This window comes from Eubalaena glacialis, chromosome 7, assembly GCF_028564815.1.
Source record: "Eubalaena glacialis isolate mEubGla1 chromosome 7, mEubGla1.1.hap2.+ XY, whole genome shotgun sequence".
Lineage (NCBI taxonomy): Eukaryota > Metazoa > Chordata > Mammalia > Artiodactyla > Balaenidae > Eubalaena > Eubalaena glacialis.
In genome coordinates this window covers 57,878,726-57,894,363 of record NC_083722.1, presented here as the reverse complement: position 1 = coordinate 57,894,363, position 15,638 = coordinate 57,878,726, and the positions used below count along the sequence as shown (strand labels likewise).

The following is a 15,638-nucleotide window of genomic DNA, read 5'->3' as shown; positions in this document are numbered from 1 at the left end:
CTAGTAATTAAAATAAACTGACCTTTTAAGAGAAGTAGTACAAATTAAATGTGAACCTTGCTATTTTCTCTTATTTCACAACACAATGGGGAAACCAAGCTGGTTTTTAAAATGATCATATGAAATACAGACCTTATATCACTAATATTTTATGGATAAAGAGACATGTGAGCCCACTTACAGCCACTTACAATCATAACAAATGATACATTCATCCTTCAAATTCAATTTTGGTTTTTATAGTTTGGGTTTTGTTTTTTTTTTGTCATGTGCATGAGTTTTTCTCTTTCATACTCCAGGGTTCTCATTTCTTAACTAAAGGAAAGGAAAAATAGCTATTTTAAGAGCAGCATGAATAACCAATAAGTCAATAAGAACAAGCATCAAATCATATGACTTTTCACTATCTCTTAAACAAAATATGCTTTTACTATGGTTTCAAAGCTAAGGAAGCAAGAATCTTTAGGCTTTCTTTCCTTTTACCTTTGAACTTGTAAAACAATGTTATGGAGTGAACATCATGACAAAGGGTGAACAAAGGAGCACTTTTTTTTTTCTTTCAGAACCTACCCAACTCAGAATGAATTCCACCACCTGCCACTGTGATGGAATGCACTTTTCTTCAAAGACATCAAGTTTATAGGCCTTGAAAAATCCTGAGGGCTATCGTATAGCCAACACAAAAACGTATGAAAAAAAGTCCTTTAAATACTTTTTGCTATTAACAAAGCCAGTCTCATGAATAAACAACAAGGTCCTACTGTATAGCATAGGAAACTAAATTCAATATCCTAGGATAAACCATAATGGAAAAGAATATAAAAAAGAATGTATATATGTGTATAACTGAGTCATTTTGCTGTACAGCAGAAATTAATACAACATTGTAAATCAACTATACTTCAATTAAATAAGTAAATAAGTAAAATTAAATAAAAAAACAAAGCCAGTCTCAATAAACACATGTCAATTCGTGAAATACACATTCCTTGAACACTTCAAAAGTACTCATAACTGCATTAAATTGTGGAAGATATAATGGTGCTCTAGACAAGATGGTTCCTACAAGAAGAAATCCAAGTGCAAGACCACAGAAAAATTTACCTGACAGACGTGCCAGACACATTACAAACAGCGTTCCGTGTAATTTTGAAAATACTTTTTTCATTGTAGGTATAAATAACCTCATTTGACAGTTAAGGAAACAGATGTTTAGAGACATTATGTAACTTGTCCAAGAAAACTAAGATTATTACTTAGAAATTGTCTCAGTGTAGACTTCATCTGAAAACTCCTTGAAGGACTAAGAGGGTTATTTGGGGGGTAAAAATCTATATTTTTTTGAAGTCCTATATTTGAAAGGATATGTATTTACATGGTATTGCAAGTTTACATGAATTTTAGTAAACTGGACACACACAGATATCATATTTATCCATTCTATGTCATTACAGTTCATATATTATTTAAAAGAAATATTGCTATATTGGATTTCCCATATATTTATGAAATCATTGATGAATGAAGATAGATAACTTCAAACAAGTCAAAGGGATAATTACACACTAATAAATATTCTCAGTTATAAGTGCTTACCTTTAAAGAATAACTGGGAAATGTATATATGCTATGTCTCTGGTACCCTCAGTGGTTTTACAGGCCTTTGGAACATATACCCAGCCATGTTTGTTCTTTCTACTGATGTGACATCAAAGGCTCCCAGAGAGAAAGATAAAGCCCCTGGAATCTAAGACCCCTCTGAACCGTCCTGCTTCCTCAACACTCTGGCAGTAGAAAATAAGGTCCATGAGAAGCCTGAGGAGTTTATCATCTAGACAAAGACACACACTAATCACAAAAGCCCAAGAGATAAGGGGGTGTAAGATCTTTGCTCCCAGATGACGCTCAGAGGAGGTGGTGTTGTAAAGTGTGTAAATAGGATGAGGAGAGTCTACCGAGGACTTCTTGGGAAGGTGAATTCTGGAAGAAATCATTAACAGACTAGCAGAGGTAAGAAGAGTGAGCATTTTATATATATTTTAACAAACTCTAAACATAGGGAATTGAAGGACAGGAGGAGGAGAACAAACAGGATGTCTGGACAAAAGGATTTCTGTGAAGTTAGAAGACATGGGTTAGCAAAAGTCACATTCAGATTATGGCAGAGAGCAATATAACTCTACCATTTTATTTTTTAATTTTTATTTTATATTGGAGTATAGTTGATTAACAATGCTGTGATAGTTTCAGGTGTACAGCAAAGTGATTCAGTTATACATATACATGTATCTATTCTTTTTCAAATTCTTTTTCTTTAGATTTTTTGGGATGTGGACCATTTTTAAAGTCTTTATTGAATTTGTTACAACATTTCTTCTGTTCTGTGTTTTGGTTTTTTTGGCCACGAGGCATGTGGGATCTTAGTTCTCTGACCAGGGATCAAACCCGCACCCCCTGCATTGGAAGGCAAAGTCTTAACCACTGGACTGCCAGGGAAGTCCCTTCTTTTTCAAATTCTTTTCACATTTAGGCTACCATTTTATTTTTAAACCATTTTAAACTCCACACAAATTATTTATATTATTTTCCAATAAAATAATCTCTTCACATGCAAAAGAGATAGGGAGATAGGTTATAGTATTAAATGATGTCAAATATACATTTATGCTTTAAAACAGCAATGTTGGGACTTCCCTGGCGGTCCAGTGGTTAAGACTTCGCCTTCCAATGCAGGGGGTGCAGGTTCAATCCCTGGTTGGGGAGCTAAGAGCCCACATGCATCGTGTTCAAAAAACTAAAACATAAAACAAAAGCAATATTGTAACAAATTCAATAAAGACTTTAAAAATGGTCCACATCAAAAAAAAAAAAAACCTTAAAGAAAAAAAAGCACTGTTACCTATTAAATTTAATGTTGATGGAGAGCTTTACTTTTGCCTAATGTGTATATTCACAGTGATTACAAGCAAATACTGAGTAAATATAGAGCTATAAGACACTCTTGAAGAAAAATGTGCAGTTGTATGACTCCCAGAACATGAGTAGATATTTTGTTTTACATTTATCTCAAAGTCTTCTCAAAGTTAACTCAGCACCATCGCATCATCATCATCATCTTCATAAAAGAACCCTCTAAAATACTGAATATACTGAACTGAGAAAAACAGTTTCGAAAGGATTATCTTTGACAGGAGAAGTGTCTTTAGCTGCAGTTGTATGGCTGAGTTGGAGACAACACATGGCGACCATTTACCTTCAAAGTAAGTGTTCTTTCCTAACTCTGGCTATAAGACTATAAACACTGGAGTTTTCTCAAAAGAGGCCCAGTATGAAACTTTCATGTAAAAGGTACCTACAGGACAATTCTGACTGAAGTTATCAAACTTCCTACACAAACTAACTGTTTCTGAAATGAAAACAAAACTCAGTATCAATACCAAAGGAAGCAAATATATGTTTATATATTGATCACCTGTGCCTAGCTGCAAAATTAATACTGTACCAGATTAGAGAAAAATTCACAAAAGAAGTTCAGGGAAAAATCACACACTTCATACCGCAAAGGGAAATGGGAAATGTAGTTGTCTAAACAGAACTGTTTTCATCTTTTTTTTTTGGTAACGTAATTCCAGTATTTGAAAATTAAATAAATGTGTTTTTCAAGTCTCGTTGCCTCTTGGGCTCCTTGCTCTAGAGGCTGTGAGCCCAGCCGGGGGAGGAGCCTATTCCTCTCAAAATGTAATTCCTCAGACTCATAAATTTCACAGAATATTTATTTTAGTTTTCACTGATTTGGGGAAATAACAGGTATTGAAAAGAGGTTTTTCATGGTGTTTAGTTTCTTCCTTTACTTGCTTAGTTTCCTTGTGGACTAGGCCCGGGTAGGTATGCTATTTTCTGGAAACCAAATGGTTCTACTTACACACACGTTCTGCCCGGGTGCATGTCAGTGTCACTTACTAGGATTGGTCTGTAGGTAGGGGCTACTGCATACCCTGCAAAGACTACAGAAAAATATGACAAAATAGAGTATCCATCCCTCCCTCCAGGTTCATGGGATTTAATACAGAAATCCACACATTCCTCACTTGCTATTTAAATACTCCCAGTTAGTGACTAAAGGAGAAAATTAAATAATAAATAAAATGGATTAATTCCAAATTTGTCCAAGTGTACCGCCTCCTACTTAGTTACCCAGAAATACTTTTAAAAAGCATATAACAGGGCCATGAATCTAGAACTGCTAAATGGATTCATTCACACCCCTCCATGAAACAATCTAGGTGGGTTCTATCCCTCTCTATAAAAATGAATCTAGTATGCAGAATTATTTCTCTTAAAGAAGAATAACAATTTATGGTTTCATTTAATAAAGAATTAATGATACCCTACATGGATGATCTCAGAACTTTTGGATCCTTGTCTTCAACTTTGATTTTAGGGGTCCAATGAAATGGTAAGGGCAACATCATCTTCCATAAATATAATTCAAGCAGCCTGTGACAACAAAGGCAAGAAGGGAGTATTTCAAGATCTTAGAAGTCGGTATGCTTGGCACACTCTAATGGCTCTTATATCCTTTGGCTGTTAAGCATGGAAACTTTCTATGGAATATCCATTACTCATTCCCTCTGCTCTAAACTCATAGCCTGTCAGAAAAAAATGGCTGGTGGGGGTGGGGGGTGGTACAGAGGAAGCCAAACTTAAAAAGCAGGAAAAGGCAGAGACAAGTCAATTCATCGAAGATTTACACCTTGTTTTCAATGGCTTCTTTCATTTCATTTCCCCTGACTTTTTAAAATTAGCAAATACACTGGACCCAGGAGGAAAACACATGGGGAAAGACAAAACAACAAAAACAAAGCAGTGCAAATCTCTGTGACTTGTACAATAGCTCTTACTGGGTCCTGGTGTTTGAGTGGCTGAATGAACTGCGGTCTGTTTTTCATTACTCTCCATCTGGAGCTGCGGCCTGCTTTGTTCAGCAATTTCTGGTCATTTGGGCCTGCTGGTGACTGTTTTGTTTTATGTTGCCATATTAGACAGAATGAAAGCTGCCGCAGCCACCACCCAAGAAAGAACAATCCTGAAAACGAGAGGTTATGTTGAAAGAGCTCCCCACGACCCCTTCCGGAATAGAGAGTGAGTGTGTTTATCCAGGCCTGCCTACCGTACAGACTTAGAGACCTGGGGGTGGGGTGAGGTGGGGTGCAGGAGGGAACAAAAGCCTTTCCTTCAGATGCTAAGACCCAGGAAGTGTCCAGAGTTGGGTTAATTCTGACGCCTTTTCTTTTCACCTCTAAGGAGACTAGTGCATGTACTTTCTCATACCTCACTTGCAACAGCTCATGAAAAACTGAACTCATATCATGTCTTTAAAAACAAAATCAAGGGCTTCCCTGGTGGCACAGTGGTTGAGAATCTGCCTGCCAATGCAGGGGACACGGGTTCGAGCCCTGGTCTGGGAAGATCCCACATGCCGCGGAGCAACTAGGCCCGTGAGCCACAACTACTGAGCCTGCGCGTCTGGAGCCTGTGCTCCACAACAAGAGAGGCCGTGATAGTGAGAGGCCCATGCACCGCGATGAAGAGTGGCCCCCGCTTGCCGCAACTAGAGAAAGCCCTCGCACAGAAACGAAGACCCAACGCAGCCAAAAAAATAAAGTAAATAAATAAGTCAGGAGCTCTTAAAAAAAAAAAATCAATAAATCCTGTCTTCATAATATTTGGTTTTAATTGCATAGCCTTAGTCCAGAAGCCACACTGCAAATGATTCAAAAGCAAGTGTCTCCAAGAAGACCGAATCCAATTTTCATTCTTTAATGACAGGCTCAATGCCCTTAGTGATTTTGTTTAAAAAAGCCACCTCAGACACCCTTTCCATTTCCCTCCTTAAGAAAGCAATGGTCAAGAAGAACTCTCTTCTACCTTTTCGTTAAAGAAGCAAAGGGTAACATTCTCTCTTAATTCATTGCTATTTTCAGCTAACATTAATTTACAAAAACAAAGAAACATAGGCAGGTGCTACTAAGGTTTAACAGAAAGAACAACCAAAATATAAATATAATTGAAACCACTTTAGTTTTTCCAAGAGCTGTTTTTGCCTTTTTTTTTTTTTTTTTTTTTTTCTGGAAAAGACAATATAACAAGTTTGGAGAAGTGTAAAGTTAATAATAATCTATCACCTTAACACAAAGATTTTCTCTGCTAAATATGCCATTTTATACAGTCAGCACGAGGTATTGTTGAGCATTACCTATGTATTAACTCATTTAATTATCAAGTCAGGCCCTATTATTATTATCATTTTATAGATGGGGAAACTGAGGCACCCAGCAACGTTAAGGGATTGACCACAGGTCACACATCTATGAAGTGGAAAGGCAGTGTTTGCACCAAGCATCCTGGCCACCCACAGACATAACCATGAGCACTACTGACTGTCAAATATTTCCATAGCTCCATGTTTATGGTACACATGATTTTATATTCTTCCAGACTCACTGAACTTCCTCTAATAAACAATTCCATGGTTTGTCGTAGCTTAGTCCTCTCGACTATCATGGTAATGGCTGTATACCAGTGGTACCCATATAGAGAATAAAGTGGTGCTAAGCGTGAGCATATAAAACACTTTAAAAATATGTCTGAATAAAATCTCTCAGTAGAATTAGTAGCATCATAGTATATTCCCGATTGCTCTTTTCATATTGACCTTTTTTTTTTTTTTTTTTTTTACATTTTGATATTTATTAACAAAAATGGTCCAGAAAAGTCCTGGGTCAACATTACAGTGATAAGCGTTAAAATAAAAGCTGTTCTTAGTCGTACTGTTTCTAGGGGACTGTAAGCAGTCCAGAAAGCTGTTTTATCTCCTAAAACGGGGCTTAAATCACACCATTCAAGCGTTAGATTTCAAAAGAAATTCTTCCTCTTCTCTTTTGTCAAAGCAAAATATACCAGAGGTCTTTGTTTTTACCTGCAAGGCTGCCTTCCCGAGAAGCTCATGCATGTGTGGATGGATGAAGGGGAGTCGGGTGGAGGGAGAACGCAGGCAAAAAAGAAAAAGATAAAATCGTAAAGTAGGAAATAAAAGCTAGTGAGGAAGATGGGCTACCAACTGCCCAGGGATTGTTCACTGAAGTAACTCCTCTAGTCCCTCGAGATCCATTTCCAGAGAGGAGTTGAGTGAGGCCAGAGCAGATGACGCATCCTTGCTTCTCTGGACACTCGGTTTGGGTTGGGGCGTTTCTGGTTGGACAGATTCCTTCTTGACATCTTTACCTCCACTGAGGATCTGCTGGCTCTCAAAAAAGAACTGGTTTGGATGACTCAAAGAAAAGCCACAATCATCTACATTATGTGTCATCTTGAAGAACTTCTGACAGGCTACTGGTAATGTGTCCCTTTTACTAAATCCAAAATCTGGTTGATCCCTGAGGGAGGGATCTTGTACGCTTGCAGCTTCTGCCTCATCAGTCCAGGATCGCTGTGCCAGAAAGGACACCCATGATAATCCCCTTGGCTTGGTGGATTGGTTGGGATAATCTTCAGGCAACTGTAAAGTGTGTAGTCTGTCCTCTTGCCTTCCTTTCCAAAGCTATGACGGATATTGTAAGAGTAGCCTTTATCAAACTTATCTGCATCCATCTTTCCTCTGATAAATGTCTGCTTCCAGAACTGCCATGCCTGTTCCAAGGTTAGGCCAATGTCCTTCAGGAAGAGGCCATACTGCATGCGGCCCCCATGACGAAGATGGTGATTTTCCCGCAGGGCTTTATGTAGCTGATCTATGCAAGGTGGGAAGGATTTGGTAGAAAGCGAATCGATCTGATCTAAAGAAACCTTCCCAACATTTGCCTGTGTACTGTAGTCTTGACCAGTGTACAAATGACTGAGGTGGTTGAGCAGAGGCTGGAGTCTCTCATCCGTCTGCACAGCAGGCAAGGACCTGGCTGTTAAAGCCAAAACCTTGGACAGTTTGGTTCTAAATTCATTCAGGATGATCGCCACAATGTCCTTGAGTTGTACATAAGCAAAGCCATTTTCCAAATAGACTTTCCTTCCTCAGAACAAATCCAGAGCATCAGCAAAAGGGCTCTTATAAACTAACTCCAACTGAACCCCACCTAAACTGTGTGATGAAGCCATAATATCCTGTTCTCGGAGAGTCTTCTCTTCATCACTTATAGCCTCAAACTGCAAATGGCTATCCTCTAAGAAACTGAATTTTGTCCTTGGGTAAAATACTGAATTGAAATAGAAGGAGATTCATTTCTTGTTGAATGAACCAGCGCCTAAGCTCTTCAGACTGGCAGTAAGCAAGGTGTAAAATAAAGTAAGAAACGTGATCTCTTCTTCGGGGTTCATATTCATCTTCCAAGTTTTCTCTGTAGGAAAACTTAAGCTTCCGAAGCTCAGCCTCCAGCTTACTCTGGTACTGCGCGGTTCCTTTCACATAGCTCACACCAAGATTCTTAACTGCTTTTAGCAATTTAACTCTATCGATAGCCAAGTTTTCAAATTCTATCAAAGATATGTTTCCAGAAGGCGGCTGCAAGTAAAACAGAAGGCTATGTGGGTAGCAAGCATTCCTCTGGTCATCTGCCAACCTCAGTTTCCTCCGATTTCCTCCAAGAAACTGCATCTTGTTACCTCCAGCCACACCAGACATGAAAACACACAAACCCCGGCAAGCGTTTTCCCTGGAGGGGGCGGGAGAGTTCGTACAGGACCCCATATTGAATTTTAAAAGGCTCTACCAAATCAGCATGGTCCTAATGAAGAAGTGGTGAATTAGTTTCACAGTAACCATCCTTGGAAGGCCCACATGTTACGTTTGCATCCTGACTGGATATAAACTATCATCACTGCAAGTTGCTTCCATTTGCATGTTTCCAATCATTAACTGATTTATCCTGGGGACACTGGGCCTTTGTAGCCCTCCCAAGTGTGTTTTTCCCCCTACCATCCCTTCTCCCACTGGACGTGTAAGTGGGGAGTCCTCCTTGCTCCTAACTCCATATGGCTTCCCTCCTACCTAAAATCTCCAATGTAAATCTCACCTCACAACATTTTATAACCAATGCACCTTCGTTTTCACCATGGTCTACAGACTCCTGGTATCATTCCTCCTATTTCCCCACAAATACCTTCTGCATCAGTCCATTTTTCCAATACTACTCCTGCTCCAATTCTTGGCTATTTAAATCAATACTTCAATGCTGCTGTGGTGCCTGGTCCCATCAGCTCCTTGGATTCACAGTGACCTTCTTTCCAACCTCAGCAACTTGCTCACACACTCATCAATGACTATAAACAACTTTCCATAAATGGAATTGCTCTCTCTTCCCAATTGTATGGAGTTTCTACCTGTAACTATTTCAGGGGCCGTTCATCTGAAGAAAATAATAATAATAATAATACTCTAAATAGGACTTAAAATATCATTAAAGTAGTATTTTTCCCCAGACATGGAAGTGGCAGTAGTACCTCTCTGACCACGAGGGCTTACTTTTAGGGTACCCGCCCCACGTGCTTGGTGAAAGATGTGATTCAGTCACCACTGCCATCCACAGGCTCCAAACGCTGAGGCCAGAAAATGCCACTCGAGGCTTTTATTAGTGTGAAATGACCATGTGATCACCTGCCTCTTTGACATGAGCCTCAAGGCAAAAGGTCTAACAGCCCTCTGCCCTCCCATAAAATCATCCTTAACTGCCCTTCCTTCAATGATGTCCCGAGGGGGTTCTATGGTCCCTCCCTCCCTTTATTTCTCCTTATCTTTCTTCCTTCCTTCCCTCCCTCCACTTTCTCCTTCCAAATTTATCAGTGCTTATTATGTTTGAGATCAGTAGTCTCCAAGCTACTTTTTACATCCATATTATTATGAATAAAAATATCTTAGAGCAGCAAACTCAATATTTATACATTTATGTGTTTAAAACATGAGCATTTATAAAACTATACCAACAGGTATGTTATAAAACACGCACATAAAACACACAGAAACTTGACATCAAAACAGAGATATGTTCTAATATTTTCTTCGAGTATTTCCAATAGACAGTCAAGCGTTCCCCTGCAACTCCCTTCTCTGAAGATACATTTTCTAGATTACACAGGTCCTGTCTTCACTGAATCTAAAGGTTTCTTTGGAGAGAGAGAGGAAATTAAATAAGCAGTTACAAGAAGATGTGGACAGGAGTGTTAGGGGTTGAGGTAAGTATACCCATCACATCTGTCCAGATCAGCACCCCACTGTTAAGAGATAATTGCTTATGGAAACTCTGACAATCCGTTTCAGCTACATCCCCTTCCTCTTCAAACCTTATGATTATAGTCTAAGAGTACAGCTTTTCCAGGTTAGCAATGGACCCTTTTGGTTTCACCAGTGTTGTACAGTGACAAGAGGTACTTGCATTCCCGAGCAAACCTTTGCCTAGTGGAGGGTCCCTCCATATGGACCACTCCAAGGATCAGGAAGGTCATGGGATCCACTGAGGTTCACGGGGCTTGCTTGTCTGTGAAGCATCTGCCTTTGTGACTGGGGCTCAATCAATATTACTGACTGCCTGAGTTGGGTGCCTCAATTGTCTCTGGTTGCTCCTGTAGATATTTTTACCCCAAACTTTGGGAATCGGTCAGGCGTGTCTGGAAGTGATAAAATTAATAGTCTAAAGCTTCTCACACACCACATGCTTCCCACGGGCTGAGAGTGAAGAATATCTCACAGTCATGGCCCAATGTTGTTCGTATATGTCCTCCAAGGTTCAGTTTTCAGCTGCCTACCCTAATGGACCCCACTCCACCACCTCCCCTACAAGTTATCCTTAGTGTTATTATCTGCTCCCTTGGTTATGGTCATCATCGTAGCTCTGAGCTTTCTTGTAGCTCCGCCGTGACCTCGCCCACAGGGATGCTACACCAGGGCCTCTAGCTCAGGATGTCCGATACATAACTCACCACCTCTCCCCAAAACCCACTACTACTACTTCTGGACTTCCTACTTCAGTCAGTGACACAGCCCTCTTCCCCAACAATGACACCATGTTGATGTGGGTTTCATTGCCCGCGTCCTTTCACCTTTATAGAAAATATCTAATTCTACCTTTGAAAACTCACGTGACCCCCTTTCCATTTTTCTAACAGTGCCTGAGGGACTTTCCTCATTTTCCTTGTGATCTATGGATTTCAAACGTGCATTGCTTTTTTTCTGCCTCCAGTTTCTTCCCCCTTGTAACTCAGTTTCACCCACTTTGGCAAAATAACTTTTCTAAAACACAGGTAGAATCATATCGTTTCTGCTCAAAAAAACATATAAGGGTTGTGTACAGAATTAAGTTCAAAATATCCAGGATAACTTTATAAATGCCTCCAAAATCTTGGCCCCTTCCTTCTTTCTACCGATATCCTTACCTGGGCTTTTTTTCTATTCTAGTTATATGGGTCTGCTCAATTACATTCTGAAATTCTTTCTCCTGAACACCAACCTTTCCCAAGCCCATCCATTCTGCCTTGCCTTTACAAACTTCATTCCCCAAAAGGGAATCTCCATATTCTCCTCCCATAGTATTTTGTGGATCCCTGTATTATAGACATCACTGTTACACTCTCACATATATTAGGCTGATATACTGATCCTAACACATATATTAAGATTAATTTCTTGGTTTTCTTGGTGGTTTCCTTTTCAACTAGAAATTGAACTATTAGATGACAGAAATGATGTCTTATTAATTTTTGTCTTGCAGTAGCTAAATACCTGGGGCATTTGTGAGTTTATAGGACACAAGGAATGTTGCTTTTTTCTTTAATTGCTGAATTGAATCTGACCATTACCCAATTAAGCCAGGATATACTCTCAGTGTATAAGTGTTCCGAAAACATGTACACATTATATTTGTACATGAAATAGGGGCAGTGTTTAGAATGATCTTGGCTCTACCATATTTCTTGATGTTGGTATTATAAAAATGACTGGATTAGAGAAACAACAAATAACACGTTACAAAAAGCATTTCAGTTTTCCAGTATGAACTCAGTCATGCAAGAGAGCCCATATAGATTTCACAAATAAATGAATGCAGCCCTTAAAAGAGTACTGGATTCCCAGACATGAAAAAAACATGAGCCACAGATATAGTCAAATAACTTCAGAAATATTTCCAGGGAAAAAAAAGAAGGCTTGATAAGATACAAATTCTGAGATCCTGTGAGATGCTTACAGTTGAAACTGAGACACAATGGGCCCATCAGTAAATTCATTCCTAGTCAACCAATGTAGCTAAAGCTTTAAACAACAGATAAATGAAAACGTGTTTTGCATGGGAAGTTTTCCCCAGAGTTCCTCATTTTTATATAGGAAATCAATTTGCATCACTGATGATATCATTCAAATCAGACAACCCAAAGTTGTTAGGAGGTAATTTAGTCTTATGCTGAAGCAATTTGATACTTGTTCTGATTTGTGATTTTCATTGTTCATGAAAAAAAATTAATGAGCAATGTTACTAGAAATACAACTCATCTAAGCCTCGGCATGCTTAAAAAGGTTGCCATATACTGTACATTGGGATCGTTGTGCAGCTGGTGCCTGGGCCTCGCCTAGGAGGAGCCATCAGTGGAACACACAGGTGCAAGCTCAGGTATCAAGGCCCTGACACATACCTTTGCATTGATTTGTGTTTTTGTCAAGGATTGCCTTTGTGGATACGATTTTTCCATACCTGAAAGAGAGAGAGAGAGAGGAAAAAAAAAAAAAAATCCATGTTATTGTAGCCCAATGAAGACATTTAAAACACCGTAATAAACATCGGTGCACACACAATTGAGCAGGAATAAACTAAGAAAACAAGCTCTGAATCCCCATTTCACAGCTGGATGACCTCTTTTCACCAGCTCCTCTTTATAACTAGAGAATGGGCTTCCTTCCCTACATAATCACTGGGTTGAGCCTTTGAAAATAAACCCGTCAGGCTGTCATAGGTGGCTAAGAGGGGATTGTGTGTGATTGTGATCAAAGTAAATCACGCTCTGTGGATTCATGGAAAAATGCACAGGCCTTGGAGCCAGGCTGATCAGGGCCTGCGTCTAGCTCGGGCGCTTACCTAGCGCTGTAACTCTGAGCAGTTCAGCACAACTTATCTAAACCCATTTTCTCATTTGTAAAAATGAGAATTGGAACAATCACTTTTCATGATTTGGGAGAGGGTTAAATTGAAATGTTGCAATTTCCTAGCAGGTTGTAGGATAAATAGGACTTTTTTTTTTTTTTGCTACTAAAAAGGTATTAGTTATACTGTAAGTTAATTGAGGATAAGGACTGAGTTTTGTATTCTCCATGCCTAACACCACCGGTAATAGAAGCTAAATAAAGGTTTGCTGTAAATAATCAATGATATAGGTTATCCATGGTGCTTCCTCTACAATAAAATTTCTACCATAATATAGCTATATATTTACATCATAAATGTTTTAATTATTTTATCATCTCTTGCAGAAGACCTAGTCTAGGTTTTTTTTTCAAAGATGGGTAATATGGGGAATGAAATAATCTTGTTGAGCCTATTTATGAGGTATAAATGATAGGACTGAAGAAGATAAGTCCTAAGACCCTGTCCTTCTTTAAGATTCCATGAAGGATGCTTCTAGATCAACATAAGAACATGGAGAAGTTATAATGCAAATTTAAATACCAACTTTATTAACAACTCATCTTATGTTCAAGATTTCAGCTATGGTCACAAAATATTTGGCAAGTTTTCCTTTAATTCTATGTTCCTAAGGGAGTATAAGAACATAGGATAAATATTAAACATTCTGTGTATTAATGAACTAGGTTCCCTACCACCAATGTTTCTTTTCCATTTGTAATCACCTTTTACTATACCATTAATTCTTTGGAGCATTAAATTCTTGGAGTGGTCATTTATTAAAATTCTAGTGTTGAAAATAGCACAGTACTAGAAATGCCTTTGCCTCTTTTTTTTCCCCAATGGAATTGCTATCATTATACTAATATCACCTACAGCCTTGAAAATCATTCCAATAGGAGCTGAGCTATTGCTAGGTCACAACAGAAACAGGAATAATTGTATGAGATCAGTGGAAGGAGTCTGAGATGATTCCCACCTGTAAGCTCCACCCTTCTTAAGTCAGCTGGAACTGGGCTGGAGCTGTCCAAAGCTGAACTGGGCAGATTTCACCAGCATAAACCTGATGCTTCAGCTACTTGCATCTTTAGTACCCCTGCCCTTCCTGCACCATTACAATGATAACCCTACAGTAAACAAAATCGAAGAGAGCTAGGGTTGAAAGTGTCTCTTACTATTTTGCAGATGAAGAAAGTATGTTCTAAAAGATCAGTAACTTGATCAAAATCACATAATTTGTGAAACTTCCAATAGGGACTTGAATATGGGATTTTTGAGTTTGGTGCAGTGCTTAACTAATATAGCATGCAGCCTCTAAAATAGAAAAGCTACATATATCAAGTCGTCTTGTTCAATCAACCTTCACGTCTTTGGGGATCCACGTATTTGATCTCCAGGGCAATGCAATGTAGTCATTAAAAGAATATATTGTGGCAATAAACTTCCATGGCTCAGATCTCAGTTCAGCCAGGGTATATTTGATTAACTAAGTCTTATGTGCTCTTTGCATCATTTCACCATCTATAATGATATAAATCTATTTTTATATTGATTTAGATGATATTTATTTAAAATTGTGTACATCTACTTGTAAACCTATAAAATGATGATAACAGTCTCTACCTCATAAGGTTGTGGGGTTCACCTAGAGTGCTGATAACACTGGCTGGCATAGAGAAAGTGCTCATTTAATATTAGCTTTTCTTACAATCACTTTCTTGCTGTTATCTGCTACATAAAACTGTCTCCAGTCCTTGGCATTCTCTGAGGTAGATAAGAAGTGGAAGGGGGTTAAGGTTCTGTCCCAAATCCCAGCTTAAAACACTACTACTTAGACTGTCAAAATCTTCCACTAAGAAACTTGGCAGGTAACGTTATTTGCTAAAAGGATAATTTGCATTTATAATTTATATTGTTATTTTTAATGTTTGGGATTTTATTAACTGTATTCTCACTGTACTTAATCATACAATTACCCATAGGTTCAAATCTTTTCATGGTTTATTTAGTATGACAAACTGTCTGTTGCCTCATTTTTTTTTAACTTGTAGATTTTTATTGAGCAAAGATGCAAATAATTTCTGTCCAGTGGAAAAGATAACCCTAAAGTTACAGCCTATTGCCATGTTCAACATTAATTAGTTTTGTATCTAAACCGACATTCTTATCCTAATGTTCCTTTATAGTTGCCTATAGATATCTAGCTTTTCAAATGCTCTTTGAACTGGTTTTAACACCTTGTATATACAAGCCCACTCTCCCCAAAATTCTTCCTCCTTCCACCTTCCCCAACCCCCAAGACATACATACAGCCTCTCTTTAGAGCTCTATTTCATCCCAAGAGTTTCTCTTTTAGGAAAATAACCAGTACAATAATATATTTGAACAGTGTGTTCAGTAGACAATGTTTAAAGGTACCTATAACCGTACCCATTAACTACAGTGATGTTTGCTAGGTTTGGACTATTCAGGCAAGTAAACATT

The 15,638-nt window shown here is 38.6% G+C and overlaps 1 protein-coding gene and 1 pseudogene across 10 annotated transcripts in view; both read right to left on the bottom strand.

The window, feature by feature from the left end:
- Positions 1-15,638, bottom strand: part of RBMS3 (RNA binding motif single stranded interacting protein 3) — a 718,572-nt gene that overhangs the window by 463,553 nt on the left and 239,381 nt on the right. For all 10 annotated transcript variants that reach the window (XM_061195214.1, XM_061195213.1, XM_061195218.1 and 7 more), the window contains one exon: positions 12,670-12,728. In XM_061195214.1, coding sequence (XP_061051197.1) covers positions 12,670-12,728 — 59 coding nt within the window. The remainder of the gene's footprint in view (positions 1-12,669; positions 12,729-15,638) is intronic.
- On the bottom strand, positions 7,023-8,647 carry LOC133094588 (DNA primase large subunit-like; annotated as a pseudogene).